Genomic DNA, 27,119 nt, shown 5'->3' on the forward strand with positions numbered 1-27,119 from the left:
TAGTTACGGTGGCGGCCAGGCCCACTCCTTTTTGTGCCGGCGAGACACGGGCACGCCCCTTTTGTGAAGTTGGCAGCCCGGGACCGCCCCCAACAGTGACGTCGGCGGGCCCGGTCCGCCCCCCCTTACACTGCCCCCGTGCAGCTGCGCCCTGCCCGCTACAGTTCCTAGAAGGAACACAAACCATTATGTTACTACTTCGGGATGCAGTTGAAATACCGGCCGCCGGAATCCCGACCGCCGAAATCCCGGCACTTTGTCCCTCTGACGGTGTCCATGACACCCATAGAGGGAGAATAAATGAGTGTGCCGAGCGTAGCGATCCACGTCCCCTCCTTGTCGGATTACGGCTTCGGGATTCCGACCGCCGGGATTTCAAACCAATCCCATTACTTGGTCACCCGTGTGCTTGAGAACAGATCATTAGCATGTGCATAAAGCATAGAATGCATTTTCTAGTAGGAGGCATTGGATTTTTACAGCCATGCAAGTGAGACAGCAGCTGTGTTTTATCCTGCTCTGATAAGGAGTAGTCTGGGTTGTTTAGAGGAAGAGGCCCAACACTAAACAAATAGCCACGTAAGGCTCCTATCATATTGATGCAAGAAAATATTTAACAACTATAAAGTTCATTTATAGCAACCTTGCACTTACCTAATGAGTTATTTTTGTGTCTGTCAAAATGATGTTACATACAGTTTTACTAGAACCTGCATTGGTTTATAGGGTGCTCCTGTGGGGGGACATATCCTGAACTACCTCCTGGAAAAGTCCCGTGTGGTGCATCAGAATCACGGGGAGAGGAACTTCCACATATTTTACCAGCTGCTAGAAGGTGGGGAGGAAGACCTTCTACGCAGACTGGGTCTGGACAAGAATGCCCAAAACTACCAATACCTAATCAAGGTGAGCATTGATTATCACTGATCTTGACACTACATATTGGAAGAGAGGGTGTGGGTGGCGTTTAATGCACCTGTTGGCTGCACAGTTTTCACCATGATCATAATCTGGTTCTGAAAGGTGAGGTTGGTTCTCAGACCCTACTGGTCCGTCTGCTGCTGTCCTCCTTCCCGATAATCTCTTCAGAGGTTCGTGCTGTTAGTCCCAACCTGTAACTGGGACTCATTTCTTTCTGTAGGGCCAGTGTGCCAGGGTCAGCTCAATCAATGATAAAAGTGAATGGAAAGTTGTCAGACGGGCCATGTCGATTATCAACTTTAATGACGATGATGTGGAGGTAAGTGTCAACGGATACATATTTCCAAATATATATATATATATTTATATATATATATATTATATACATTTATTATATTATATTTATTATATTATATTTATTATATTATATTTATTGTGGGCTTTTTATTTTTCAGGAACTATTGAGCATTGTAGCCAGTGTCCTGCATTTAGGAAATGTGCAATTTACCACAGACGAGCAAGGCCATGCTCAGGTCACAACAGAAAACCAGATTAAATACATTGCCAGGGTAAGACTCTCTCTGCACCTCTAGCGGATCCTATGGCGTTGTTCTCAGCAGGAAAGATAGAATAGTATAGGATAGATGTTCCAAGTTCTAAGAACAAGGTCTGGGTGAATTACACCAGCTGATAATAGCATTCTATGTACTAGGCCCGGCCTATCGGATCCTGGGTACATGTTAAATGATGTAATGAAGATCTGCAAGACCAATCTCTTTGCTCCTTGCACATGCCAGGTTGGCTAGCATTATCGCCAGGCTGAACATGCAGCAGGGCCAACTGGTCTACATCGCAATGGAACACGGGAACCCGCATATCGGACAAACACACTGAGCAATATGCCTGATATGTTCTGAATTGGCCCAAAATGACAAATTCGGCCCAGTATTTACCCAGCTTTAAAGTTAACATGCAACCAGCTCCTGTAACATGGCATTTAAGTGCTGGTAGTCTGGTATTATCTGCCCCGCCACAATCTCTCTCCAAGGCTTGTACATAGATCCCACAATCCCGCTTTATATCCTGGACTTTGCTTGAAATAAAGGGAATGCCCTACTAATGAGATCGGTCTTGTTTTGCAGCTTCTCTCTGTGGATTCTAATGTACTAAAGGAATCTCTCATTCATAAAAAGATCATTGCTAAAGGAGAAGAGGTAATTTCTTTTAGTACTATAGATGGTTACTTGTCACTTTTAGAGATTCGGGTTTATAAAGTGTTATTATTAGGATAGTAGTTTATAAAATATATGTTTTAAATTAAATGTTGAACCTTAGTGGGATGTTTCGCTCTTTCTGTTTTCCCCCTGTTTTAATGTTTTAACAGTGGATAGCTAGCCACCGGTGTATCTAGCAACCTTGCAGAAATTTTTTTACACTCGTGTTAGGTCTTGATGATGGGTGGGATTGTGTTGCTTTTAGCTGTCATGTATTGCAGACACGTGTTTTATCATGAATGTTCTATTTTGCGGTACTAATGCTGTGGCCATTAATAGCAGAGAAAACAAATATTTTCAAGTTAACGATCTGCAGTGGTTATTAACCCTTTAAGTGCCAAGTGAATTTGTCAAAATAGATGTGAAAATTGCAAATCAAACATTTTTATTCCTCACAGTGCAATGTTTACCGGTATTCAATCTGGGTCACTATTTACGAAGGGGGAAATAGTGGTGAACGCCTATTCAATGCTGTCTTTCCCGACAGCATTGAAGAGGCAGATCGACAGAATGGGCCCGACTTTAAAAGCAGTCGGGCCCGTTTTGTCGATTTCGGCCGTGAATTGTCGCCATCGCGGCCGAGTATCGACAATCCACGGCCGTTTACGCAAACACGCCCCCTTTTCGACAATCACGAAGTGGGACATTGAATCGCGCCTGGCAATTTGCGGGCAAACAAAACGAAAACAGGCCAGGGTCACGGCTGTCGGGCCAGATCGACAGTCGTGACCCGGGATTGAATACCCCCCTGTATAGGAAATCTTTTTTATTTTTTATTTTATATAACAACCGTCAGAGACGCTGGCAGTTTAAGCAGGTATTTTGAACATCTCTCAGATTTTGGCACTCAAAGGGTTAATAAACATTGTGTTCCACATGGTTTTGCTATTATCAAATTAGATCATGTGTGTAATCACTTATCGGTAAACTCTGCATCTTGTATGATCCATTGCACCATGCTAACGTGATGGCACTTTCCACAATCTGTTTCCAGTAACCGTATTCGGTACTTGTGGAGTATCACGGCTCCCACGACCTTGATCGTATGCTGATCGTATGCAAAAAAATCGCATACGATCAGATGCGATGCGATCCCACCCGATTTTGCACTGAAATGCATCAAAATGCATTGAAATGTGTAGTAAACATCTTAATTGGCCCCCAACTGTCATTTTTCGCTGTGTACCACCCCCAATATCAACGCCAACCCGAAGCGTGGCGAGCGCAGGCGGTACGCGTCCTACGACCTTTTCATACCCCCACTATCCACGTCGGCGTGGAGTTGAGAATAGAACCTGAAGCGTGGCGAGGGGACGCGGATACCTTCGCTGCGCTCGCCACGCTTCGGGCTCGGTGGCTCGCTGCGCTCGCCACACTTTCTATTCTCAACTCCACGCCGACGTGGATAGTGGGGGTATGAAAAGGTCGGAGGACGCGTACCGCCGCCCCTCGCGGGCTCGCTGCGCTCGCCACGCTTCGGGTTGGCGTTGATATTGGGGGTGGTACACAGTGAAAAATGACAGTTGGGGGCCAATTGACATGTTTACTACACAATTCAATGCATTTTGATGCATTTCAGTGCAAAATCGGGTGCCATCGCATCGTATGGCATCCGATGCGATGGCATACGATTTTTGAACAAAAATGATCAAAAATCTGTAAGCATCGCATCGTATACCATCGTATGCCACTACATATGGCATACGATGCCATACGATGGGAGCCGTGATACTCCACAAGTACCCCGTATTCTCCCAAGGATATTCTTAGGTGCAACAAACGTGACTATAAATAAATCAGTCATTTGTAAAGTAAATAAGCACAGAAAATACTAACATGTCAACTTTTAAATGATCTTTTTTCTTTGTTAGCTGAACAGCCCACTGAACCTAGAGCAAGCGGCTTATGCACGTGATGCCTTGGCTAAAGCAATTTACGGCCGAACGTTCTCGTGGCTCGTCAGCAAGATTAACAAATCATTGACCTACAAGGTAAATAAAAGGCTCATTTAATTAACGAAGCGGCTACAATATATCTATAATTGTATCTGTTTTGTGAACCACGGGATCCTCTTTACTAGCTACAGTTGTGTTGTAGCCTTCTGATGTGGTTATTAATATTTTACATTGCGTGCGGTGCTTGTTAGTGAGTTCCATGCATTTAATAGGACTCTGTAGAACATTTTTCGATATGTAAACAGGATAAAAAGGATTACTTTGGGCCTCTTGCAGGGCGGAGATATGCACAGTCTGGGAAATGCATCACTCATAGGACTTCTGGATATATATGGCTTTGAAGTATTCCAGCATAACAGGTGATCTTGATTCTCATTCTCTGCTTTGACTAAACAAGTCCTGTAAACCGTTTTTGTGTGACAATGTACTGTAAACCTGGTTAATCTAAGGGACCTGCTTTATACACATCATAGCTTAAGATAGTAAGTTGGTGACCCCTGGCACTGAAAGAATAAGCATTTATTATGCTGAACTATGTATAAACCCATCACTCACACTCACTGCGCTGCCTGTATGCTGACATTCGAGAGCCAGGTTGAACTCCTCTGTTTATAAAAATCCCATCAGTACTCCTATCCAGAATGTGACTATGGTATACAATATAGGGGCTATTCAATCTGGATTTCGACTGTTTTCGGTTTTCGCCAGCTTCTGACTTGACAGTCGGAATTCAATGTTCCGAGTGTTGGAAAGTCCGTGGATCAACGAAAACGGATGCGGATTCTCCAATCTACGGCCGTTTCCAACAACACAGATTCAAATTTCAAAACGGACAAATCTGCCAGCATTCAATGCTGTTGGAAACGGGAACAATAGGCGAGTGCCGATATTTTCACCTGTTGGAAAGATTGGCACGGATTGTGTGTTATGTTATATCTTCAGTGCCTGTTTTGTTTTCCCCTGGTGACATCCATTGTGTCAGATCTGCAAATACGAATTACTCCCTGAAATCAGAAGTTGTGTAGTCTGTAATAATATTCAGTACTTTCTTAAATAATCCTTGCCATTAAATACAATAGAGAAATCATGAAACACAAGAATTTTCCTACATTGCTTCAGTGGGAGTTCTCCTTCTCAACCATTTTTTGTAAATAAAAATAAACGGTACTCTTTACCTAGCACGGCGCCCATCGCGACCATCGCATGCACTAAAAAACGGGTGCGATGCGATGCCCGCGATGGCCGCGATTTCCCATAGGGACCAATGTTAAAAATCAGATTGGTCGCGATTTTAGTGTTAAAAGTCAGATTGGTCGCGATTTTTACATAGGAATCAATGTTAAATGGGCCACAGAGCCCTAATAGTCCCCCTGAAGTGTGAAATGGCCCCCACAATTTTTAACGCCACCCCACGATCAACGTGAACCCGAAGCGTGGCGAGCGCAGCGAGCCCGCGAGGGGCGGCGGTACGCGTCCTCCGACCTTTTCATACCCCCACTATCCACGTCGGCGTGGAGTTGAGAATAGAATAGTGTGGCGAGCGCAGCGAGCCACCGAGCCCGAAGCGTGGCGAGCGGACGCGGATACCTTCACAGTTATACGCGTCCCCTCACGGGCTTCACAGGTGTCCGCGGCGACGCGGACACCTGTGAAGCCCGCGAGGGGACGCGTTTACCTGTGAAGGTATCCGCGTCCCCTCGCGGGGCTCGCTGCGCTCGCCACGCTTCGGGCTCGGTGGCTCGCTGCGCTCGCCACACTATTCTATTCTCAACTCCACGCCGACGTGGATAGTGGGGGTATGAAAAGGTCGGAGGACGCGTACCGCTGCCCCTCGCGGGCTCGCTGCGCTCGCCACGCTTCGGGTTCACGTTGATCGTGGGGTGGCGTTAAAAATTGTGGGGGCCATTTCACACTTCAGGGGGACTATTAGGGCTCTGTGGCCCATTTAACATTGTTTCCTATGTAAAAATCGCGGGCATTGAGCCAATTAACGCTAAAATCGCGACCAATCTGACTTTTAACATTGATCCCTATGGGAAAATCGCGGGCATCGCGTCGCACCCGTTTTTGATTTACCCGCGATGCCCGCGATTTTTTACCCCCGACGCCCGCGATTGTAATCGCGGGCGCCGTGCTAGGTAAAGAGTACCAAATAAACTTGTTTGTTCCCTTAGTCCTCCTTTTTTTTTATTTCTTTTTTTTTATTGTGATTTGGTGTTTCCCGTAATTTATTTGTATTTTTTTTTATGATTTTTTTTTTAGCTTTGAGCAATTTTGCATTAATTATTGCAATGAGAAACTGCAGCAATTGTTTATTGAGCTGACGCTGAAGTCTGAACAAGAAGAGTATGAATCAGAGGGGATTGCAGTAAGTATCAGTTCATCTGTTAATCGGGCATGGCGAAGACATTCAATACCAATACGGATAAATACTAGATGCTAACTTGTCAAAGATGGCTCAGTGGGAACATGGGAAATATATTTCTGAATGACATTACCAAGCAATGCTCCATTGTGTCAGTATTCTACCACTATTGTAGCTAATTTAGCATAGTGGATATTCTGGAGATGTTTCAGTAACAAGATTTGGAGACATCTTGGATTTGGGGAACAAATGAGTCAAAGGATCAGCGCACATGAGGTGCAGGGCTTCTTGCCTTGTCAATATTAAGTATGAAATTGTAATTTGAGTATGTTCCCGATATTGATTTGTCTTTTCTCTGTACATTTTACAGTGGGAGCCTGTCCAGTATTTTAATAACAAAATAATCTGCGATCTGGTGGAAGAAAAGTTCAAAGGCATCATTTCAATTCTAGTAAGTCTCTAATAATGTCGTCCTCTCACTTTCACGGCAACCAGGATGCTCTGTAAGTAGATTTGGCTCTGTTGCCATTGGTGATTGTCTTAATATGTTCTGCTACCTTCTCCTTAGGATGAGGAATGCTTGCGCCCTGGAGAAGCCACAGATATGACATTCCTTGAAAAGTTGGAAGACACTGTGAAAAACCACCCACATTTTGTTACGTGAGTATAGAAAATACATTGGCAAACATTTACAGTTATGTTAATCTACATAGTTATATTTCTTGTATGATTATAACTAGGGTGGCCAAACCTGGGATCGTCTGGATCTCGGGATTTGGCCCCAAAATGTCCGCGATTTCAATCATGGGCTTGGAGTATCCAATCCCGGGGTTTCGGGATTAGACTGCGCATGCGCAGTCTAATGCCGGGTAGCTTCTGAGCACCACACTCAGAAGCTGCCCGCCTGTTCACGACCCTGGCGTGTGACCTGGGCAGCATGACCTCTGACCATCACACTGCGCAGGCAGCAGTGTCCTGTCACAGCTGACCGCTCCCGGCTGCACTGTTACTCCTGGCCTCTCCTCCTGCTGATGCTGCCACTACCCTCCCAGAGGTACCAGGCAGGCACCCCTGCAGCGCTTCTGTCTCCCCCGCTCCTGTTCCATGGAACCCTGACAAGGCCGGGGCCTAGTCTCAAATGCAGGCATACAAGTCTGCCTATTCTGGTGGGCTTTCCTAAAAGTAGTTAAGCAATTGTGTGCTTACAGAATGCTGCTTGTGTAATATTGTTTATTTTTTTCATATGCGTACCAAAAACAGGTTTTTTATATCTTTTTAAATGCTGTGGCTTGTTTGGGTTGTAGGAACGCTGTTTACAAAACATCCAAGGTGTGTGCACGCAGTACGATACCGTCGGCCGCAGGGACCCGGCAGGGTGCCAGCATCAGCAAGCGCAAATACACTTGCCAATGCGGGATGGCGATTGTTAACCATCCGCTAGCTCATCTGTACATGCACGGACGACAGCAGGGGGTTGTTAATGACCTGTGGAAGCGCGCATTGTCCACCGGCGGGTGCATACACACTGGGAGATATAATAAGCAATATTGCTCTATTTTTGCTCACTGTCTACAGGGCTTTAACCCTTTGAGTGCCGTGAAAATTGACAAGCAAACCTTTTTATTCATCATCTGTTTTTACATGTTTTATTTGAATTTATAGAACAAATGTGAGTGACCCTGGCATTTATAGCGGATATTTTGCACATCTCTCATAAAGATGTTGGCACTGAAAGGGTTAAGGGATGTACAAACGGGCAGGCTGCTGAGTGCACTGAGCGATTTTGACTGTGTGTACTTGGCCACAGGCCAAATACACACAGACATGCGGCTAGTCCAAATTGATTTGCCTGCACTGTCTAAATCGCCAGGCGATAGCCACGCCACAGGGATGCACATCGCTATCGCCCCCGCAGTGTACACACAGTGCAATTTTGGTTGACCTTCTAGATGATTTTAACTATCTAGTCAAATTCACCTGGTCAAATCGATCCGTGTGTACATGGCTTTTAGGTTGGTCTTTGAGAAGCCAGTATTGTCAATCTGTGAGATTACCTTTACTTTCTTATCCCTTTTTAAAAGATTTCAAAAGGTTTAAGAATCTTAACAGGGAGAAGTTTTTATTTGAAAAATCCCTGAGCTACAAAGTCAGATTCCAGTATGCTTCACTCCTTGTGCTTTTGGAGGAGAACCGTCATTTCATTGTGTATCATAGACTGGAAGAGCTATGTGGATATTCATTTGAAATTATTTTTTTTGTTTCCTAGTCACAAACTAGGAGATCAGAAAACCAGGAAATCTCTTGGAAGAGACGAGTTTCGCCTGCAACACTATGCTGGAGACGTGAACTACACTGTAATAGGTGATTATATCTATAACAAGTGAAATTATTATCGCCACCTGTGGATTTTTCAAACTTTGTCAGCCAGTAATGAGTACTCCTGTGTACTTGCTAGGAGATCTGTAAAACATGAACTGCTAGGGGTTGTGGAGAACTGGAAGTAGGAAACACTGCTATATTGTGTGTAACAGGTCTTTAATGTGAGAGCATGTGATGGCAGCGCAGAAATGTTTTGGTGGCACAGGGTACCAGCATTCCCATAAAACACTTGGAGATCCTCAAGTTCAGTTTGTGCAGTGTTGCTAGTATGGCAGTCTGCTTTGGCTGGATATGAGGAAAAAAGGGACAATTAAGTATTGCAAATTACTTGTATTGTGCAACAAGGGAGAGAGGCTTAAACCAAGCATTATTTTAGGGAACAGCCAATATCATAATGATGACACGACAATACATGTTCATTGGTCTCGCCCACTTCTGTCTAGAGACTTGTCATACAAACAGGATTACTTGCAGATTGTACTAGGTCTTTTACTTTGGCCAGTAATATTATTTAGTTATTCATAGTTTCTTATACTTTATAGCGCAGCTAGTTCCTTTGTACAATTGGAGTAATGTGCTCCGTGGCATTTAAAAAGTGAAGCCATATTTGTACCAGATTGTGTAACGGAGGAATCAAGCAGTGGAGAAGTGGACCAGTAGATAAAGGATCAGGGGAAAGTTGGCCATGGCAACCAATCAGCTGCTATTTATTTTATAGAGCGCTTTATAAATGACTCTTCAGAGCTGATTGGTCGGTATGAGAACTTCACTGTTTTCATTGCTCGATCCATCTCCCCCCTATAATCTTTCAGTAACCCTTTATTAATAATGTCTTTTACATGTCATTAGATGTAACGCAATGTTTCTGCAATAATGATCTTTTTAATATTTACAGGATTTTTGGATAAAAACAATGATCTGCTGTTTCGCAATCTGAAAGAAGTGAGTGAAGGGCTGGGGCTGTTTCTAAAGTAAATGGCTTATATTCATGTTCTGTAGTCTGATGTTTTATGTTTAAATGGACGTAGAGGTTCTGTTATTATTTTTTTTAGACTTACCACTTAGCAACTATTTTATTACCTGTTCTTCACTCGTCTGCAGGTTATGTGCGACTCTGGAAATCCAATTGTTCATCAGTGCTTCGATAGATCCGAACTGACAGACAAGAAAAGACCAGAAACGGTATTATCAATATCTTTGGATTGGAGGGCATGGGGAAAGTGAGGGATAAAGGGCAGAGGTGATTCATTAGGGCCAGTAAAGAAATTCACAAAGAGTAGGAAGTCACATACGTTAAGAGTCTTTAAAAATGTGACTGTTTTTGACCAGAACGACTAATCATTTAAAACTTTCTATGTGTGGGCATGATCACCATCCAATGCGGGTGCCCACCAGTGGTTCGAGCCTGATGATCCCTTCCCTCATTTGGGGCCTTCTACAGGTGCTAAAGCACCAACCTGTGCAGATTTCCCAATCCCCTTTTCCATTCTATAAAACCCTTAAGCAGGTGGAAAGATGGGCGAACCCGTCTTGCGTGATTTGGGCACATAGTTTTGTGTGTTGGCATGATGAACGATGTGGTATATGGTTTGCAGTCATTAAATGGCCCATCTAACGCTCTGATCGTTTACTCGATCATTCTGTGTATGTGCATGACATTGTTTGGACAGGAGTGTTCTGGATTTCAAGATAAATTGTGTAAGTTTGGATTGTAAATTAAATCTATCCTTGTGTGGGCAACTTAAGGGGCAAGTGAGTTGGGTGGCGATAACCCCTTTTTCTGCTTGAGCGTCTTTAGAGCAAAATATGTTTATTGAAAAAAAATTAGGACATAATGAACAAATATGCACTACAACAAAATAACACCATCCACATTGTCATATCATCCAACACATATTGAAACAAAAAAAAAAAGAAAAGGAGAAGAAAAAAAAGAAAAGAAGAGGTATAGAGAAATAGAAGGAAATAAGAAGAGGTAGTGAGGAAGGGACTAGGGAGGGGAGGGTCAGATCCAATATATATCCATAAAAACAGACCGACCATATAGAAACGTGTGAGCATATATCATCTTGGGTGTATGTATAACAAATCCAATGAATATAGCATTCAGAGCAAAGTGTAGCTAAGATAGTGGGGGTGGGATAGATTCCAGTAGAGTCCCATATCTGGGGAATTCTTGAAGTCCAGGTAACACTAAAGGAGTCATAACTGTCTTCAGCAGAAGACACTATATCTTCCATATATAGATCCAACCTATGGAACCAATCTTTGACCGTTGGAGGAGAGGAAGATCACCAGCGCACTGCAATGACTGCCTTCGCTGCACTGTTCAGGCGGCATAAGAGGGATTTCTTATATCTTGGACCAGAACCAGACTCCTAATGAAACCGCCAAAACAGGGGATCTGAAGGGACTGCTTCACCTAGTATCTTAGCGTATATAGAGATGATACTATTCCAGTAAGGTTGTAAGGAGGGACAATCCCACCAAATATGGAAAGAGTTCCCCAGGCCCAAGGAACAGCGCCAACAACATTAGATAAACCCAGACCCATTTTAGATATAACCTCAGGGCATCAATACCACTGCGTCTTATGCTGGGTACACACCAGGACGACTAGGGCCCGATCAGCACAATCTAGATCCGATTCCGATCAATTGGATGCAGATTGTGTGCTGATTGGGCCCTTTTCTGAGCTGGTGTGGAGCGATTCCGATCCGATGCGCGGTCCCGCGGGTCGGTCGTTATTGAGATCCTACCTGCTGCAGGTAGGATCTCAATGACGACCATACAACCGGGTGCGGGTCGCCATCGGATCGGACCCGCTCACGGTGCACATCGTGAGCGGGTCGTGCCCTCCCGCGTCATCGTGAGCGGGTCGGACGAGACACTGACGACCCGCTCACGATGTGCATCGTGAGCAGGTCGTCCTGGTGTGTACCCTACAATAGTTTATATTGCGTTTCTGCCACTAGCATGCTGGGGGAGCAAGCATGTGCAAGCTGCAAATGTTTTCCCATTTAGCAGTCGTTAAATCATGTCCTTATTCCACTGTTTAGTAAAACAGGGGATATTCTTACTAGTATCCTCTAACAAGAAATTATACATCTTTGTCTATAGGATGGGAAGGCGGGTCTGTAGACGCACAAAGTAGTTCAAAAGGAGTTAGAGTGGAGGACCGATAAGTAAAAGCATGAAATGGCGAACTTGTAGTTAGCACCGAAAGGTCACTCGCCGGCAAATTCCATTACCTCCGCAGATTCACAAAAAGAATGACTCCCTTCTCACTCATCAACTGCCCTATGCGAAAGAGACTCTGGCTGTACCATGGACGAAAATTGTGGCCTCAGAACCTGGGGGAAAACGTTTTTGTCATAAAGGAAAGCCATATAAGGGGATGAGAGCGAGGAGACAGAGGGAAGTTTCCAAACAACTTTCCAGCATGCCAGGGTTGGGCCAACTGTGGGGTGTGTAGAACTAGGGAGGTGAAAAAGCCATGGAACAACATTAATGGGAGAGGGCAAGGCGTGACTTTCTATTTGTACCCACTGATTAATGGTGTTATCCTCGACCAATTCAATACTCTACTCAGAAGGCAAGCCTGGTAATATCCCTGAATGTTCGCGAGATGAACACTGCATGAGCATTTTTAAGTGGTTATGTCTTCAACTCTAAATAAATGTAAAGAGCAGCCCATGTAGAGATCTGGGCTTTCTCGAACAGCACTTTGGCATCTTTAAATACTGCAGCTGCCAGAGCCAGCGATAATGTCAAAGCATTATGGGCACCACTAAACTGAGCTTTTTTATTGCTTTTCCCGCCTATGCGCAATCCTTTCTGAAACATCTGGCCCTTTTTTAAGAGAACTCACACATGCATAACCGAGTTTCCGAGAGTCCTTCCGTATCACATAAGCACTTGACTGTTGACACATGCAGGAGGCTATTGTGAGAGCTAATTACCATAAAATCTGTATTGTGACTTTTTAATGCATTTCAGTTCCAAGACATTTTACCTACAAATGTTGACACAGGTTGTGTTGGTGCAAAAAGGAGTAATGATTAGACGTGGCTTCCTAAATCACAATCGAATGATCCTGTAGCCAACATGTGGAGTAACACAGTATCAAAGATGCTAGTGGAGGATGGGCAATTGACATAGTTCTGGGGGTGGAGAACGAGGGCTCACAATCACAGGTGTTCCAGTAATCTTTATATAAACTCCACACAATGCATTGTAAAGAAATATGAATGAAAATTGCCACCAATTAATAATGTACCAGCTCACCCATGAATTGGTAAGCCACCGTTCCAAAGGTACTGATTGATGCAGGTTATTACAACCCATTTATTGCATACATAGGCTTTTATAAATATTAGAGATGTGCAAGTTTGGAATTACTCCCTTATCCAAAGGTTGCCTACCCTTCCGGAATGGCTGGGAGGCTTCAGAAAATCGGATACCCCCCCAGATCTCCCTCATGGCAGCATTAATGTTCCACTATTTGCGGCTTTACAGGGGAGGGGGCAGGGCTAAAGAGGCAAACCGTGTCATTTAGTCCTGCCCCCTCCTCAAAGACCCACAAATTGGGGGCAGGCTTAATGATGTCTAATTTCGTTGTGATTTCAGCTATTAATATAAATGGTACTTGTGTATTTTGGCGGCGCCCCCGATTTCCATCGTGCAATGTTTTAATCGCATCGCATGCCATGCACCCGATGGCATGCGATGCGACGCAATTTTTGCCCCCTATACGATGAAAGATTATTTAACCACCCTAAAGGGTGCTTTTAAGCACCGTAATGGGTGCTTACAATGTTAAATGCACCCCCACGCCACCCCCCCACTATAAACGTCAACCCGAATCGTGGCGAGCGCAGCGGTACGTGTCCTCCGACCTTTTCATACCCCCACTATCCACGTCGGTGTGGAGTTGAGAATAGAAAGTGTGGCGAGCCACCGAGCCCGAAGCGTGGCGAGCGCACGTGGATACCTTCACAGGTATCGGAGTCCCCTCGCGGCCTTCACAGGTATCCGCGTCCCCTCGCTGCGCTCGCCACACTTTCTATTCTCAACTCCACGCCGATGTGGATAGTGGGGGTATGAAAAGGTCGGGGGACGCGGGCTCGCTGCGCTCGCCACGCTTCGGGTTCACGTTTATAGTGGGGGGGGTGGCGGGGGGGTGCATTTAACATTGTAAGCACCCATTAGGGTGCTTATACAATGTTTAATCGCATCGCATCGCATTGTATGGCATATACAATGTCATACAATTTTAAAATTGTATGGCATTGTACAATATCGCGCAATATCGCATCGCATACCATCGTATGCCTTATGGTATGCGATGCGATGGGAGCCGCCAAACTACACAAGTACCATATAAATTTTCATGATGTGATGCAATTTTATTAAGGTCTTTGTTTATAAAAGTGTACATAGGACTTATCTTTTATACATCATGCTCAGTCGTAAGATATTATTATACTACTGCAATTTTCTATGTCTTATGCCTTTTTTAATACCATATTAAGTGCTGCGTCTCTTCCTACTTTTTTTTTTAGGCAGCGACTCAATTTAAAAACAGTTTAGCAAAGCTGATGGAGATTCTTGTAACCAAGGAGCCTTCCTATGTGCGTTGCATTAAGCCTAATGATGCCAAACAGGCAGGTAAGCCTCATGCGTTACCATTTTGGCTTGCTAAGCTCAGGACCCACCCTCCTAACATGTCCTTGCATGCTTCAGGTGCTATTCTAGAACCTTGCAAGGTTTTCCTTGGTAACAAATAATTATAAACCTGGTTGCTCTAGGCCAGTGATTTTAAACCTCCTTACCTTGCGGCACACTTAATAAGTTTTTAAAATTGCCAAGGCACACCATGAGATCCCCACAGGGAAAAACACATAGGCCCCCACAAGAAAAAAAAAAACATATTGACTCCCATATAAAAAATAAATCACACTATCCCCACAGGTACAAAATAAAATACATTGGTCCTTTACATGAAAAGAAGAGACCAGTAAATAACAGTTGAACTGGTGGTGGCTGTAAACTGGTTTGGGCATCTCTAGATCTGGGGGCACACTTGAGAACAAAGCGAAGACAAAAAGAAATATGGTACAGCGCTGTGCTGAATATAAATGTAGTTTATTAAAAAATATATATTTAAAAGATATACAATTTCATGGCCACAATAGACAAACAAGACTCACAACACATATAGAATTGTTAGTTCATTCCCATCTCAACCAAAAACTGGTTAGTAATTTACTGCATGCATGCAAGCGTTTTGTTAGTTATATATCCAAAGCTTAGATTGATTTCAGCTTAAGGATTGATTTTTATTATGCATATGCAAAAAAGGAAAAATATATGATATACTTAGGTTTGTCACCAGTATTGAGGTAGGGATGGGGTGTTCCTTCAGGCTTTAGTATGAACCACGATGCTTGTCTCCGACCGTTGGTGCAGTCCTATTGTACGGTCATATCAAAGAATAATAAGCTGGTGTCCAATTGTGGCCAAGAAGATGTCCCCTTTATCCTCTACGCGTTTCTCCGCCTCGATAACTGTGTCAGCGGCTTCCTCAGGAGTGGAATAGTGCTGTTAGGTGACTTCCGCCTTTTATGGTGGATTAACGTGCTCTGCACATGCGCCCGCCATGCGGGTCAAGCCTCTGTTTCGTTTTAGTCCTTATTGCCGCGTTACTCCCGGCTGGACAGCGCCGCGTCATTTCCGGCTGCGTCATCGCGGCTATAGCACGGCACACGTAACCACCCTTTGTTACGCAGTGTTTATTTTCCTGTAGTCCCGTGGTTACCACGGTAACAGGATCTGTTTGTATTCCATTTGAGTCTCGGCAGGTGGGTATGTTCTCCGTTTTATAGGAGATATATGCCACAGACAAATCATTCATTTATCTGAATCACCAATCAGTCCATTCGTGATGGGGAGTTTCACATTTAACACATAACACATAAATTATAATTAAAAAGAAAGCAAAATATATTAAAACATCACTTAATCACTTTATAAATAGAGCGAGATATGACAATAAATCAATTTCATCCAATGGATTTCAAAAAGCGTTGTTTAGCATAAAACTGGGTCAATCTATATAGACTGCCTACTCCAGCCATATATTTATGGGGAGAATATACATAGACACCGGTAAAGTACAGTAATACGTAGATCGATAGATGAATCAACAGTTCATCAAATATAAATTATTGATTACAAATAAAAAGATTATGCTTCATATATCTATTCTGTGTATACATACAATACATTTCATAAAAGTAAAAAATAATAAAAATAAAAAATAAAAAATAAAAAACAAAAATAAAAAATTAAACTAAGCTAAAAAAAAAAAAAAAAAAAAAAACGGATAGAGATGTATAAATTCCTCTCTTTATAACAGAGATTTAGTTCATGATTTACTATTCATTCATATAACATTATTAAACCATAGAGGGGACAATCCCCTTCAAACAGTGTATTGTGTGGGTATTCATTTTGCATTCATTCACAGCCTTAATATCTTCCCACCCTCATAAACTCACTAACCCCCCTCCCTTATTCCCCCCCCCCTCTCCCTCCCACCTAATTATCATATATAAACGCCCACCCACCCCTCCCACTGGCCCGCAGAGTAAATAGACAGCAGCAGAGATTCTAAATAACACTTGAGAACAGCTCAAGGCACACTAGTGTGCCACGGCACAGTGGTTGAAAAACACTGCTCTAGACAAAATCCTAGAGATGAGCATCGAATCTTGCAATATGCCCATGTGAAAAGGCATGTTTTTATATGGACCGTTTGGTACTTGTTTCCTAGCACGGCGCCCGTCGTGGGTCATCGCATACCTTAACTTAAGGTATGCGATGGACCTGATTTTCCGTCTATTTTGAGCCTTTATTGCCGGCAATCCGTCGGCGTGGAGTTGATCTTATAAACCTAGCCCGAAGCGTGGCGAGGGGACGCGTAATACCTGTGAAATAATGCGCGGCGCTCGCCACGCTTCGGGCTTGGTGGCTCGCTGCACTCGCCACACTTTATAATGTCAACTCCACGCCGACGTGGATAGTGGGGGTATGAAAACGTCGGAGGACGTGTACCGCCGCCCCTCGCGGGCGCGCTGCGCTCGCCACGCTTCGGGTTGGCGTCAATAGTGGGGTGGCTTTAACAATGGGGGGGGCATTTCATGCAATAAAAATTGAGGTCTAGGGTGTATTTTACATTGGTCCCAATGTAAAATTGGGTCTCAGGGACCATTTTTCATTGATTCCAATGTAAAAATCCCATTGATCGCATCGCATGCGATTTGGTTGCATGCAATGCGATCAACGCGATTTTTGGGGTCCCGATGCCTGCAATTAAAATCGCTGGTGCCGTGCTAGGAAACAAGTACCGACCGTTTTTTGGCAATAATTGTACACAATCATTGACTGTCCTATTATGTAAAGTCTTATTTTTCAGTTATGAGGATAATCCATTTTATATTTGTATTAATTTTGTAGCTCGTTTTGATGAGGTTCTCATAAGGCACCAGGTGAAATACTTGGGGCTTATTGAGAATGTGCGAGTACGTCGTGCTGGATTTGCTTACCGGCGAAAATACGAGATCTTCTTACAACGGTAATCTTAATGATATTTTTTCTTTGTAAAGAGCATTTTACAACTTTGGCAAGGTGCACAATATGCGTTTCAGATCGTGTGGACTTATTCATGTCTTGGTGTAATCTTCAGGTACAAATCTCTCTGTCCGGATACCTGGCCGAACTGGGACGGACGGGTGATGGATGGTGTTTCTGTCCTAGTGAAGAGCCTGGGATATAAGCCAGAGGAATATAAAATGGGCAGGTAAGCTGCACTACTATGGCTTGTCATGAGGGTATTCAGTATCCTGGTGGTCGGGATACTGGCGTCACAATACCGATGCTAGCAACCCGACTACCTCCAGGAGACCAATGTCAAAATCCCAACATCAATTAGGATGCAGGATTCCCGACTGTTGGGATGCCAAACTTGAGTATGCTGGGGCAGGTTAGGCTAGGGAAGGGGGGCTTAGAGGGGGGACTTAGAGTTAGGCTGCGGGGAGGTTGGGTGAAGCACTTAGAAGGGGGGGATAGGGTTAGATTGTGGGATGGGTCATTCGGTTTAGGCAGCAGGGTAATGGGGTGAGGTACCAGCGGGGAGCAATGGGGGCAGTGGGAAGGTGAGTACCACCCTGACCCCTGTCGATATTTCCTCCATCAAAATGCCGGGGTCTCTATTCGGAACGCTGATATACCCACTGTGTGTATCCCATCATGACAAGCCCAATATTTAAATTATGATTGAAAGCAGTCTGTCTGGTATATTGCAACCAACTGTCTCTGCAATGACCTCTTTTAATTTATTTCTAGGACTAAGATTTTTATTCGCTTCCCCAAGACGCTCTTTGCAACAGAGGATGCCTTGGAAGTGAGGAAGCAGAGCATAGGTGAGTTTAATGATCATATTCTTTAGGTTTGTGTTAATTATGCATAGTACATATGGCATCGGGGAAGCTGTACTTCATGGTAAGTAGGCTACTGGCTCTCCTGCTTCATGAGGTTTGAACACCTTTGTCGACACATTCATTTTTCTGTGAATCAAAATCACTGCATGCCTAAATTTCATGCCATTATAATGGCAATTTCAATTTCATTGGCTAATTAATTAGTAGTAGATTTTTAACACATCCAGCCCGGCATCGTGTCACACTGTTTGCTCTTTTATGTTTTGAGGTTTGTTTGTACTTTTTTTTAATTGTTTCCATTTTGTTATCTAATGCCCCATACACACTCTGCGACCCTGGCTACGGCCGATGTTTTTAACAATACTGGCCGCATGTGGCCGATTTTGAGTATACACATTTAACGATGTCTGCACATGCAGGACGTTTGGCTCTATAGCAAAATTGACCTGCATGTTTGGTAGACGGGAGGAGTCGTTATCCACATCGTTAACGATATTGAGTGTAAACACTAGTCAATATATACAATATATTACAGTATCCTCTAGTTACAGGCCTGGCCAACCTGTGGCTCTCCAGCTGTTGTGAAACTACACATCCCAGCATGCATTACATTGGCATTCTCTAATAGCAACACATTAGCAAGGCATGCTGTTTTACAACAGGTTGGCCAGGCCTGCTCTAGTGTGTACGGGGCTTTATTCTGTAAGTATAGAAGTACTGCTGATCACACAATGTGTTCTGTCTTCTGTGTGTAGATCAGAAGATAACTGTATATTTTTTGTTTTAGCAACCTTTCTCCAGGCCAGGTGGAAAGGCTACCATCAGCGCCAGAAATTCCTACACTTGAAACATTCCGGTGAGTATGCCGCATATGATCATGTGACCCGCATTGAAGGTGCGCTTCACAGGGTAGGCATTGTTTTGGGGCCAGGGAGGTGCAGGCTATGCCCGGAGAGGGCTGTGGCCCATAACTGAGATGTAATACCCTTTTGATTTAATGCACACAAAAAACACAATGAACACCTGCTTTGTTTTTTTGTAACTTAATGCTCCACCTTCATGTTTTATAGCCATACACATCCAGTCTTGGTGGCGTGGGACAGTGGGTCGTCGAAAAGCTGCCAAGAGGAAATGGGCAGTGGATGTTGTACGACGGTTAGTAGTTCAATACTTTCCATAATATTCAAAGTACAACTGAAATGTATTCGTGGCCAGTAAGATGAGTTTACGATTTCTCCATAGTGTAGTCCCTGTGTGGTACTAAAGATTCTCCCATATACCAACAGTGCTGATTCCTTGTGATCGGTAGGGGGCGTGGCTTAGTAAGAAATGCCATTGGTAATACCTAAAGTGGGTACAGTTACTGTACCTTCACCCGATGGCCAGGATCTCTGTCAATAATCATATCTCACCTCCTTTTGCTTTGGGGAGGGGTACCAGGCAGGGGTGTCCTCTCTCCCCTGGTCTCTTTGCTGTAGCTATCGAACCGCTTGCCTGTATTCTTAGAAATCACCAGGGTATGGTTGGACTCCAACTGGGACAGAGGACAGATAAAGTGGCACTCTACGCTGATGATTTACTCCTCTTCCTAAAAGACTATAGGCTGTCCATGCCAATTGCTTTACAGCTGATGGAGGAATTTGGCGGATTCTCTGGTCTCACCATGAATTGGTCCAAATCATCCATAATACCCTTGCGTGGTCCCCCACCCTTGGATACAGGCGCCCCTCTCCCACTTAGTTGGGTGTCCCAATTCAAATACCTGGGGATAATTATTAGTAATGACAGCCGAGACTTTATACCCAAGAATTTACAGCCACTATTGTCTATTATTAAAGATAAAACATTGGTGTGGACTAAACTGCCTCTAAATGTCATGGGTAGAGTTAACCTGATAAAAATGATCTTACAGCCCAAGATATTATACGTCCTACTTCAGTCTCCGGTGTATGTGCCGGTTTCTTTCTTTAGACATTTAAACAGCTTATTATCTACATTGATATGGGCGAACAAGCGTCCTAGAATTAGTGTCAGTACCCTCACTAGGCCAAGGACGGATGGGGGTCTGGCCCTGCCTCAGTTTAGGCTGTACTACTATGCCAGCCAATTCTCACATCTTAGGCACTGGATGCAGGACACTGACCAGGCTTCACTTCCGGCTACATTCCTACATCAGGTCTGCCCCACTATCTCACCCTCACAACTGCTCTTGGGTGGTAGGATTCCTGAAGGTGCTCCCCCATTGGTGACTCAGGCCATTAGGATCTGGCAGGAAGCCCAATCCTTGATGGGATACACGGCTATAGATCCTGAGGCTCCCCTCTGGCATTCCATCAGACTATCCGAGCTCACCTGTTTATCGGGCAGGAGATTGTGGTCGTCTGGGGGGGTGGTGACGATTGGGCAGCTATACGAGGCGAATATACTAAAATCTTTTTAGCAGCTGAAGGAGGAGTATGGGTTATCTCAGGTCTATTTTTTCAGGTATCTACAGTTGCGTCACGCTCTTAATACACAGTTTAACAACAGTCCCCCTGTATTGCTATCCTCTCCAGCAAAAATATTCCTGGCTAATCTGGGGCAGGTTAAAACCATATCCTTAGCCTACTCGTTTATGCTATCTTTTCTGCACAAGGATTCACTACCCTCCCTGAGAGCCAAGTGGGAGGCAGACATGGGTAGTTTTGAGGGGGAAGAATGGGAGGAGGCACTGGCATTACCACGACGCGCCACAGTTTCCGCAAGATTCCAGCAAGTCCAGTTATTTATCTTACATAGAACATACTTAACACCATGTACTCTGGTTAGATTCGGTGGCCGAGCCTCCTCGGACTGCCCAAAATGTCATTCCTCACAGGGGAACCTATGGCACCTCCTCTGGGACTGCCCCCTGGTTAGTTCTTTTTGGGTTGCTGTCAAATCAACGATTGTATCCACTGGGATCTCTGAGCAGACTTTAACACCTAAACTGTGCATCTTGGGAAGCAAAGAAAATACCCCTCTGACTAACGTAGAGGGTCAATATGTGATTAATTTATGCTCCCTAGCCAAAGTCATAATAGCCAGGCATTGGATGGCTACCTCGGGGCCTACACTGGCAGAGTGGAGGGCTCTAGTCAACACCACCGTGCAACATGAAAGATATGTCTATATGTCTCGGGGCACTTTGCCTAAGTTTGAAAAAATTTGGAATAGGTGGTTGGAATCCCCGCACTCCTCACACCCGTGATACTCCAGGGCTGAGTGCTGATAATCACGGTATACCAATAAGCACTGTTTAAATTTGTGAACTGACGAGAATGTACTACCCTACATGGGATGGAATTCTTGCTATACTTACTCAATGCATGGCAAACGCTCTTTCTTTTTCTCTCTCTTTCTTTCTCTTATGTGTTTTAATTTGTAAATAGAAAAATTGAACTACTGATACCCAATCAGAACAGAGCAGGGACACCATATCTTTTTATTGTACTTTACATGAATATACAATATACCAGCATTTTATGTTAACAATATGTGCAATCCAGCATGTAATACTGATTGTCAAGCGACATCTACACATGTACATAATTCAAATTATGCTCTGCCCTGTATTTACAACCTGTTGAATAAAAATACTTTATTTAAAAAAAAGAAATGCCATTGGTCTCACTGGAAGTCCAATCCTAATCTGTGCTGATTTTTGTGGTCAGCTGAGCTACTGTATAAGCTCCCTTCCCAACTGAGGCCTTTCTCACCAGTGTGCAAATTCATGAGAGAGACATTGGGGGTATTACAGTTTTTTAGGTGCCCAGATGGAGGAGGTCAGGCACATTTAGTGCCCTTCTCTTCTGCTATCTCTTCTAGTATTTCTTTAGAATAGTGTTATTGGTTGGTGGTCATTAGATAATAACTACAAATGGCCTCATGACTTTAAAACATTGTTCACACCCAGTGATAACTAAAAGTGGTACCTACTGCACATCCAGTAATTCAAGATATCTGATCAAATTTAACATGCATCAATAAAAATGATATTGAATTTGCACAAACGAGACCTGACACATTATTAAGACAACAACTGCATTCTGTGGAATGTCCCTTATTACAAATCCCAACCTCTGTGATGTATGGGTCACAATGGGATTTTCCAAAACTGGTTAGCATTACTGCCTCACAGCACTAAAGTTGTGAGTGTGATTCCCACCACAGCCCTAACTGTGTGGAGTTTGTATGTTCTCCTTGTGCTTGCGTCGGTTTCCTCTGTGCACTCTGTTTTCCTCCAACAATCCAAAAATATATTGATAGGTTAATTGGCTCCCAATAAAAATGGACCATAGTTGTGTATGTGTTTATACATGTGTTAGGGAATATATATTGTAGACTCCACTGCCGCAGGGACTGATGTATATGGCCAATATTGCGCTATATAATAACATATAATACATCTAAGTATATCTTGACATGCACCAGGAATAATCTTGGATCCAGATTCATGGTATCTGTTTAAATGGAGTAAGTAAATGATGCTGTTTAACTCCTCAACTGCTAATCCACATTTTATTTAAAAATAAAAAAAAATGCAGTGCCGTGCATTTCTTATGGTTTACATGGAACGCTATTGGATCCGTTCTTTTAATTATCTAATAAACTCCGGCATGGGGCTCCCAGATTATTGTCTGCATAAGTATCATGTAATCAAGTGAGATTAACTGATTTAACCCTGAGATCTGACCAGGACATACAGTCAATTTGGGTCAGAGAAATCCAATAACCCCCTGGCAATCTAAGCATATATTACATGATTTTAAATGCAGGGCATAATTTGTACGTGCTATAGTTTTATCTCTTAATTATATTCCTGTCATCTTCGTTGTGAGTTTTGGGAACTTCAGTGCATGACTTGTTTATGAATAGTGTAATGCAGTAGAATCATTGCATATGTATAAGACCCTTCCCTTATTCATGTATTTGGATGTGCAGAGAACTGAAAGTGGCTTAGTAACATTCAGGGCCGTATTCAATGCGGCCGGCGAAGGGGTTAAACGGCGGGGATCACTGAAAACCAGCGACCCTCGCCATTCAACCCCCGCGTCGGCCGCTCACCCTATTCTACGTTAAGGGGGAATCGTCGCTGTCAGAGGACGGCGAAGATTCCCCCAAACAGCGAGGCTCGTGGCTAATGCAGAGAGCCCGCTGCGTTTAGCCTGGAGCTTCGCTGTTTTAGCGGCCGCACACGCTTTTTACCGTCGCTACAAAAACCTAGCGTTGGGGAACGGCGCGTGCAGGGGTCAGTTAAATACTGACCGTGCGAGCGGTAACAGCGAGCAAAAGTCATGGAATACACCCCACAGTATGCATGTGATTATTTTCCTGGGGTGTGGGATGATTCACCAACAGTCGGGATCCCGACAGTCATTATCCTGCCTGGTCTCAGACAGCGTGGCCAGCGCAACAAAGCCCCTTGAGGGCTCGCTGCGCTCGCCACGGTGGCGAGCTACGCTATTCTATTCTCCCTCTATGAGGGTCGTGGACCCCCACGAGGGAAAATAGCCGACGGCCGTCGGGATCCCGGCCGGCGGTGTTTTAACAGTCGGGATCCCGACGTCGGGTTAATGACTGTTGGGACCCCGACTGTCGGGACCCCGTCCGCAGTGGCGTAGATAGCGTGAGGCAGCCCCCGCTGCTGCTTGGGGGAGCGGGGGCTGCGTGGGCGCCGGATGCTGGCACCAGCCACGGCCCTCCACCCCTTGCTGTGCCCCGGCCGCTGTCTCCCCCGCCGCGTCTGTATTCCGCCGGGAGTCGGGACCGCATATCTACTAATCTGCGTCCTGGCTCCTTGAGTCAAATGTCCATTACAAAATGGCCGCTTCCTTAGAGCAGACCGTTTTTTAAGATGCTAGAGGAGGCAGTAAGGTCTGCTGTAAGGAGGCGGCTATTTTGTAATGGACATTTGACGCCAGGCGCCGGGACGCAGATTAGTAGATATGCGGTCCCGACTCCCGGCGGAATACAGACGCGGCGGGGGAGGCATGGTAAGAACAGGGGGCAGCGCTAAATTTAGGGAGGGGGGGGCGCCGAAATTATCCGGCGGGGGGGTGCAAATTTTGGTGCTACGCCCCTGCCGGTCCGGCACCCATTTTCCTGCAGATACTAGCTAGTCTACTAGGGAAACCAGCTAACATACATTTATAACAAGGCTTTGCAGTTCCAGAACCCCAGTCACATAATGTCCTTGATTTTTTTCCACATAAACAACAGCAATGTGACAGTAAAAATATTTTGTCCACCGCGTGAATCAATTGTGTCCAAAAAACCTGGCTCGCTTTCAGCCATTGAGGTCTAAATTTGTGCATCTCATCCTATTTTAACAAAAATTAACTTTTCAAAAATCTTTCCAAATTGTTTTTTTGCCCGTTATTTTCATTGGCTGCAGTTTTTTGGGCACATCAACTTGAGGTAGACAGGAATTCACAATGGTGAGCTTTAAACATTTAGAAGACCTTTTATGTGTTTATATTTACAGCTGGTAACAATGTTTTAAGCAAAACTTCAACTTCCTATGAAAGGAAGTGACTCCTATTTTATGCCTTTAAGAGTTTCACCAATTGCAGGAATGTTAGGGAAGATAACATCAAATGAGTCCCCGCAGATAAAATTTATGTAAATAATGCTCCCCCCATAGATTCTTTTAAATCTTCTGTGATTTTTTGTTAAATACGCAGGTCATATGAAGTGAGAACAATGATAATGTAATTAGTAAATACAACTGGTAACTATAATAACACTACACAAAGGAAGTATTCTGGCTTGGGATCTTTTAGTGTGAATGATTTTGGTATAACTAGCAAAATTGTCTGAAAATGTGTTGCATTAATCCTTTGAGTGCCAACATCTCTGTGAGAGGGGTGTAATATATCCGCTAAAAATGTCGGCAGCACTCACATTTGTTATATAAGTTCAAACAAAAATGTTGTGTAAAAAAAATGATATCTCCTATATAAACTAAACCTTACAGGTCATTGTGATGAATACAGAGTTTGCGTGCCCATTTTCACACCATATTCACTTGGCACTCAAAGGGTTAAATTGTAGAAATGTGGCCGATTGCGTATCGCTCGGTAAATTGTGGTTTAGAGAAATCTGTGTCGGAGTTTTAAGTTTTTTCTGTGTGTTCTTTTTTCTTAAGCTTCATCAAAGGCTTTATTTACCGCAATTATCCTCGCTGCCCGGAGAATGAGTACTTCCTGGACTATATTCGCTACTCATTCCTGATGAACCTCCACCGCAATATGCCAAAGAATGTGTTGGACAAATCTTGGCCTGTGCCACCCCCATCCCTTAGAGAGGTGAGTAGAAGGTCCAGGCCTGCTGGTTATGAACTGAATGCTATGTAGACTTTCTCCTATTTATTTATTTGTTTGATTGATTGTTTATTTTGAAATGTTATGAATGGTGCTATAGGTATATTCACAAGGTTAGTTTTCATAGGAGTTTAAAAAAATAATTCCTTATGTTTCAGTATGCCTCCTTTCTCAAACTGTTCTATCGTCCAGGGAGGTTATCTTTGTGTTGTATACCTAAAAAGGTCCATACTTGCTTACAATCTATGTTCCCTAATACATGTGTACACACACACACACACACACACACACGGTTTAGTTTTGTTGGGAACCAATTAACTGGCCCTTATACCTTTTGGAATGTGGGAGGAAACCCACACAAGCACAGGGAGAATATACAAACCTCACACAGTCAGGGCCATGGTTGGAATGACATCACTGATGTGGGACAGTAATGCTAACCTTTACACTGTACGTGCTTTCTATGCAGATAATATTATATTAGAAAAAGAATGCAACATCAAGTGGCCCATTTACAGTTTGAGATTTAGACTCTATTAACAGAAGTTGTTATTGCTACTATTCAGGCAATAAGAAATTAATTTCTTCCAAGAGGTATTAAAAATCACATCCATTCGCTCTAACAGGAGTCTATCCCAGCAATGTGTACACTAAAGTGATCGCATTAGGAATCACTATACTTTATGCTGCGTGCCTACTGTGCATGTGGTGTTATTAGACAGCGCATGCCTCAGTGGCTGTTACTGGGGAGGGATCTGGACAATCCCCCCCAGTAAATTGTGCAATATGTAGCCCATACCAATTGAGATGGAAACAGGGAAAGTGCAGCAGTAACCTTTGATATCGGCTGCAGAACCCTTGTAATACTTAAAGGGGATACTCACTTTTTAAGGGTATCCTGATTTTTCAGGTGATCTCAAACAAAATGTGTACGATAAATATATGCTCCAAAAACATAACTGTAATGTGTGCGTGATTTTATGTAGAAGATAGAATATGGTTATAGCTCACACCCTGGCTGCATCTGTGCATGGAAGGTACAGTAATGAGACTGTACACTCTGATGGGTTTCAGCGCCTATGTATGGGATAAAGTTGTAACTAGTTGAACTATTTGTCTTAAAATAGGATTGTGCAGATAGAGAGACCTGCCTGCTGGGTACAATTATCCTTTACGTTCTGTCAGACAGGGCAATATTAAACGGTCTGACCACGAATATATTTACTACAGCATGAATGTTTTTTTTGCATTTAAATATAAAATATAAAAAATGTTTCTAAGAAAGCGGACTAGCATGGCGTTAACCATATAGGCGGCAGCTAACTGGAGCATTTACTGTAGATGGAAAGTGGCGTTTTTAATGACACGGTAGTATCCAG

General features: G+C 43.8%; 1 protein-coding gene across 4 annotated transcripts in view; it reads left to right on the top strand.

Annotated features, from left to right (window-relative positions):
* MYO1C (myosin IC) overlaps positions 1–27,119 on the top strand; it is a 141,654-nt gene that overhangs the window by 83,467 nt on the left and 31,068 nt on the right. For all 4 annotated transcript variants that reach the window (XM_083172177.1, XM_083172179.1, XM_083172176.1 and 1 more), the window contains exons 6-24: positions 727–906; positions 1,142–1,240; positions 1,377–1,490; positions 2,064–2,135; positions 4,067–4,186; positions 4,427–4,509; positions 6,413–6,518; positions 6,886–6,966; positions 7,084–7,175; positions 8,782–8,876; positions 9,790–9,836; positions 9,996–10,076; positions 14,459–14,564; positions 17,415–17,532; positions 17,644–17,757; positions 18,303–18,379; positions 19,185–19,253; positions 19,468–19,552; positions 25,566–25,725. In XM_083172177.1, the coding sequence (XP_083028303.1) occupies positions 727–906; positions 1,142–1,240; positions 1,377–1,490; positions 2,064–2,135; positions 4,067–4,186; positions 4,427–4,509; positions 6,413–6,518; positions 6,886–6,966; positions 7,084–7,175; positions 8,782–8,876; positions 9,790–9,836; positions 9,996–10,076; positions 14,459–14,564; positions 17,415–17,532; positions 17,644–17,757; positions 18,303–18,379; positions 19,185–19,253; positions 19,468–19,552; positions 25,566–25,725 (1,899 nt within the window). The remainder of the gene's footprint in view (positions 1–726; positions 907–1,141; positions 1,241–1,376; positions 1,491–2,063; positions 2,136–4,066; positions 4,187–4,426; positions 4,510–6,412; positions 6,519–6,885; positions 6,967–7,083; positions 7,176–8,781; positions 8,877–9,789; positions 9,837–9,995; positions 10,077–14,458; positions 14,565–17,414; positions 17,533–17,643; positions 17,758–18,302; positions 18,380–19,184; positions 19,254–19,467; positions 19,553–25,565; positions 25,726–27,119) is intronic.

Source organism: Crinia signifera, chromosome 2 (genome assembly GCF_055691185.1).
Source record: "Crinia signifera chromosome 2, ASM5569118v1, whole genome shotgun sequence".
Classification (NCBI taxonomy): Eukaryota; Metazoa; Chordata; class Amphibia; order Anura; family Myobatrachidae; genus Crinia; species Crinia signifera.